At 41.7% G+C, this 5,640-nt stretch overlaps 1 protein-coding gene across 3 annotated transcripts in view; it reads left to right on the top strand.

Annotated features, from left to right (window-relative positions):
• Map4k3 (mitogen-activated protein kinase kinase kinase kinase 3) overlaps positions 1 to 5,640 on the top strand; it is a 156,240-nt gene that overhangs the window by 89,750 nt on the left and 60,850 nt on the right. For all 3 annotated transcript variants that reach the window (XM_021186158.2, XM_021186159.2, XM_021186160.2), the window contains one exon: positions 3,230 to 3,308. In XM_021186158.2, the coding sequence (XP_021041817.1) occupies positions 3,230 to 3,308 (79 nt within the window). The remainder of the gene's footprint in view (positions 1 to 3,229; positions 3,309 to 5,640) is intronic.

The raw sequence follows: 5,640 nt of genomic DNA, 5'->3' as shown, positions 1-5,640 counted from the left end.
GGGAGGGAGGGAGGGAGGAAGGGAGGAAGGGAGGAAGGGAGGAAGGGAGGAAGGAAAGATTATGCTTTTCATATTTTGTGGATTCCTAGAACCTAAAGGAAAGTATTATTGGGGTAGACACCAACAATTACGGTTGTGGTAAGATGTATGTGCCTTGCTATGTCTTAAAAGGCAGGACCTGAAAGTAAACTTAATGATGTCATAGTGCCAGAATTCACTTGTCTTAGATCAAGATGATCTAAGATGGGTTAGCTTGCACTCTCCCTAGAACTCCAGGCATCAGTGGATTTGACTTAATGACACATGGTCTGTTGGTGCCAGACGTTGCTAGTAAGTGAGCATGAGCAGGTATGGATAATTCATGAAGGGACTTGCTAATGCTCTGACCTTTTTCTAGAAACAGACTGTAGTGGGAATTGACCATGAGCCATAGTTACCGAATCCTTCAGCTAACAGGAGTGATCGGGGCCACCATTACTTGCTTTGTAGCAGGTCTTGTCAGACTGAGTTGCTTGTGAGCAGCCGTAGTGTGAGAGCAGAAGTCTGACATTATTCTTGGCCTCTTCCTTTAAGTTGCCAGTAGCACCCTTTGATTCCACTTGTGAAATCAGAAATGTCCAGTAATGTCATATGTCTCTTGATGTACAGGATTTCCCTCTGGTCACAAAACACTTTGCCAAGCATGGTGGCACTTGTCTATAATCCCAGCAGTAATAGGACCACAAGTTCAAAGTCAGTGTTGCTACATAATGAAATCCTATGTGTATATAAGTAAATAAACAAACTGGCCTATGTTAACTTCATAGTGCTTAGATTGTCTGTCTTTCCTTCATTCAGTATAAACTTCATTTTTATTTGGGTTCATATTTTAAAGGGCCTGTGTTTTGCATTTGTGTTATGTAATAATAGTCAAATAATAATAATAGTCATAGAACCTATGAATAATAATAACTTGAACCAATATGAAATGGCTTGTGAAGGGTAAGATTTTGTATATTTTTCAAGAAGTAATTTTTTAAAATGTCTGCCAAGCATGGTTGTGCAGATCTATAATCTGAGCAATGGGGAGACAGAAATAAGATTAAAGGTTCAACACTAGACACCAGCTACATAGAAAGTTTGAGGCTATTCTGAGTTACATTTAATCTTAAAATGAAATAGTTGGGCATGGTTACGCACATATGTAATGCCGACATTCAAGGCAGAGGCAAAGGAGTAAGGCAGCCAGCCATGGTAGATACTGTGAATGAGGAGACGGGGTTGGTGAGACAGCATAGTGATCTGGGTAAGAGCTTCTGCCTCCACACACATCCCATGACAGGAGGAGCGTCCACACACATAGCAAGCAGGCAAATAAGTAAATAAATATGATTGTTTTAAAGAAAGCAAGAAATAGTTTATTTAACAATAGTTAATACATATTATGTTATGTATTTTCATTCTCCAGGCCTTTTAAAAAGTAAAAAACAATAGCATGTCTTAATGCATGAAAAGTATTATTTAAAGAGAAAATTGGAAGTTACTCCTTGTTTATTTCAGTGCCATTTGGATGGTTCTCCGCCATTGCTTTTGTGAACTGTTTCCTCCTGTACTTACTGACTTGCCACAGCAGGTTTCTGTGGCTGGTACCTGTTACATGTTACATGTTACATGGATTGAGAACCATCATGCTGGTCAAGTTTAAGTGCTGTTCCTTGTTTGAGAATGTGTGCCTGTGGCCTCTGTTCCCCAGCAGCTGGCCTTCCTCAGATTCAGAACTCGTGCTGCCTGCCTGCCTGCCTGCCTGCCTGCCTGCCTGCCCCATCTCTTCCTTGTTGGCTTTAGAGCAGCTTGTGCCCAGTGTGGTCCCCTCCGCTTTTACTTCAGGAGCCATGTCAGGACAGTTCTTTCTCTCAGCAGTCTTTTTCTATGTGCATTATTGTGGGGGAGGCTCTCTTGTACAACCATCAGTCAGTACGTGTGAGTGGAAGATGCCATTGAGGCTTTGGTCCATCTCTATTCTCCATGCTGGGAATACTATGGCCTCTGGACTGTCTCTCTTCATCTAATCAAGTAATTTCTGGGGATCTGATTCCAGACATGCTGGAGATTTCATTCCCAAAGGGTTTCCTTAAGCCATAAGTTGTATTCTTTTGCTACTTTGAGCCTTCAGCAGCTCTCACACTAGGGTATACAGAGGAAGCTTACAAAAGCAGCATCTATGAACAACCCCTTTAAAATCACACCATTCTTATTGACTTATCATTTGCTAGTGGAAATGATAATGGCGTATCTAAAGTCCAGAGAGACTAAGATGGAATGAAGACCATGCTTTTAATGAACGTGGTGGGTGGGACGGTTCTGAGAGAGAAAAGCTAGAGTTGACAGAAACGTGAATGATATCATTGTGAACAGTCTTACTTCAGTCAGTCCAGTTCATATGAAAAATGAAACATGTCATTATCTCCTGTCATCTGCAAGTGAATGTGTACTTAATGTCATTTCAAAATTCTGTAAGTCAAAACATAAGCTGTAAAATCCACCTGAGGCCCAACTAGATGGACGGATGGCTCAGTGGGTACTCACTTGTCCCCCAGCGGACAGCCTGAGTTCCATCCCTGGAACCTGCATGGTGGAAGAAGAGAACTGACTCTCCTAAGCTGGCCTCTGACCTCTACACCAGTGTGTGCCTCCTCGGGCCCCGTTATTATGAAATGCTGTGCAGATCTTCATAGCTCTGCCTTTTCTTTTCTCTTCGTAATGTTTTATTTTCCTTTCATTCTTTCATTTCAAGGAAGTCTCACAAAACTATCCAGGCTGACCTTCATCACCTAGGGTCAATCTTTCTGCCTCAGCCCCCACCCCCAGACTAGCTGGGACTATAGGTGTGTCCCCCCACTGCTCTGGCTTCTCTGCCTGGGTATAACTTGTTCATTCTTATAAAATGGACTGTGCATGTCTATGGTGCAGCAAATAAACAGAACATGGCTTAATTCTATATTTTACTCAATCACAGGAACATGTTCTACCAGAATAAAAAACAATTTGCTTTGACTGGATAACTTAACGTATCCTTATTTGTGCCTTCATAGTTGGACTGGTACTGCGATTAACATTTTAAATGAAACTTTGCTTTAATTTTCATTTTTGTCAAACATTTCATTTATCCTTGCATAATTTTGTAGATAGAACTCTGACTTGATTATCAAGTGTTACATATCAATAGTTTTGTTTTGTTTTGTTTTTTAAGCCTCTTGTTGCCGTACCACATAGAATTCCTTCAACGAGTAGAAATGTGAGAGAAGAAAAAACGCGCTCAGAGATAAACTGTGAGTACAGACTCTTTACCATCTGTAAGTCAGTGACCAAAATGAGATTTTAAACTGTAGTTTAGTTAGAATTATTATCTTTTTAATTTTTAAGGTATATAAACACAGTTATATGTAAAGTTTAAAGAGGACTATATGAATTCTCTCTATCCCTCTGGAACTTTGGGTAACAAGAATTCTACATGTCACACTTGGAAGGAAAAGTAAGACTTCAGCCTAGGGAAGTGGATGGCATCATGGGAATGCACCTTTGCTGCTAAATCCTTGTAAGTGGCCTAGAGACCTTGCTAAGTGCAGCCTGAGGGTCAGTAGAGAGGGATAGAGTGAGTTCCTTCTGAATCACTCTCTCTGTGTGTGCATGCGCCTGTGCTAAAGGCCACTCTGGGTGTGAGCTGAAGAAAGAAGTCTGCAAACCAACTGAGAATCACTTGGGACTTAAAAGTAGTTTCTCAGGCTTCACCCATGCAGAACCTGCTTGAAGGACTGGTCTTGGCCCTGGATAATTAGATACCTGTAGCCTAGCTTTTCTGAGGCTTCTAATGTATTCTTTATGGGTAGGGACAGATAAAATTATCATATTCTTCCGGTGTTGAGGGAACAGCTGGATTGAAGCCTCCACTTTCAATCATTTGACTTTGAAGTCTGATTCACTGTTTTCTTGAATGTTTAAGGTGTGTCTTACTTGGGGTTTCTATTGTTGTGATAAAATACCATGGTGTGATTGTTTCTGGTGTGTCTTAATGGGAGCTTCTATTGTTGTGCTAAAATACCATGACCTGGAATGTTTCAGGTGTGTCTTACTTGGGGTTTCTTTTGTTGTGCTAAAATAACTTGACTTGAGTGTTTAGGGTGTGTCTTATGTGGGGTTTCTATTGCTGTGCTAAAACACTATGACATAAAGCAACTTGGAGAGGAAAGGGTTTATTTTTATTTCATCTTACAGTTTGTAGGCCATCATTTAAGAAAGGCACTTGACAAGACCTCCAGGTAGGGCAAAAGCTGATGCAGAGGCCATGGAGGTATACTGCTTACTGGCTTGCTCCTCAGGGCTTGCTCAGCCTGCTTTCTTGTGGAACCCAGGACCATTCTCTCAGGGTGATACCACTCACTGTGAGGTAGGCCCCCTCATCAATCATCAGTCCAGAAAATCTCCACATGCTTGCCCACAGGCCAGTCTGGTGGGGCATTTTCTTAATTAAGGTTCCCTCCCACCAGATGACTCTAGCTTATTCAAGTTGACAAAATACAATTGTGTAGGGTGTTTTATGATTGTGTATGAAGTTTGCTTTACAGGAGAGTGTTCCATGATGTTACTATAACGAGAGGCATTGGGACAATGATTAGGTAAATTTCTCCTTCATAATGTTATGTTTCCAGCTGCCTGGTTTTTCTTCGTATGACCAGTTCTTAAACGGTGTTCAGACAACAGTGTAGAAAGGCTGTATGTTGCCTTTGGTTTTAAGAAGCCCCCACTGCCTTAAGCTAAATGTCTTCTATCACCTTCCCAGACTCTTCGTAGCCGCCCCACATTATAGGATTGGCATTGACTTGTTAGTGGCTTTGGGGAGGGTCAGCTGTCTTGGAGAAACTAAGAATGTTTCCCCTGGATAATAAGATGGAAATTGGGGCTGGAGAGATGGCTCAATGGTTAAGAGCACTGACTGTTCTTCCGAAGGTCCTGAGTTCAAATCCCAGCAACCACATGGTGGCTCACAGCCATCTGTAATGAGATCTGATGCCCTCTTCTGGTGTGTCTGAAGACAGCCACAGTGTACTTATACTAAAAATAAATCTAAAAATAATAATAAGATAGAAACTTACAGAGAATGGCTTGTGTAAGTACAAGGAAGTGGTACAGGAAAACAGATGCGCCTGATAGACGGGTATAAGCAGAGACTTGGCATTAAAAATTTGTTGTATACCGGGATGGTCATCAGTCATTTAAACAGGAGCTGGAAGAGACAGGCAGAGGCATGTCTCAACATCATAACAGAAGAGCACCATCAGCGTTAGGTGTGAAGAATGAATCTCTGTGGAGACTTTGCTCCTCCTGGGAATATATTCCACTCCATAGAGTGCAGGGACAGGGAGGGATGCTGAATATTTTTAATACCTTGCTGAAAGTTATTTGTAATCTTTGATGTAAGATTGTGCGTGAGCCATAATAGAGGGTCCATTCTTGAGCAGTCTACTCCTCCAGAGGATCTTTTGGCATCTGCTCCATTAACAACCGCCAGTGCACACTAGTTAGTACTCAGATACACTCTTCACACAGAGCCACTGCACACTAGTTAGTACTCAGATACACTCTTCACACAGAGCCACTGCACAC

Source organism: Mus caroli, chromosome 17 (genome assembly GCF_900094665.2).
Source record: "Mus caroli chromosome 17, CAROLI_EIJ_v1.1, whole genome shotgun sequence".
NCBI lineage: Eukaryota > Metazoa > Chordata > Mammalia > Rodentia > Muridae > Mus > Mus caroli.
This window is presented reverse-complemented; position numbering and strand designations above follow the sequence as displayed.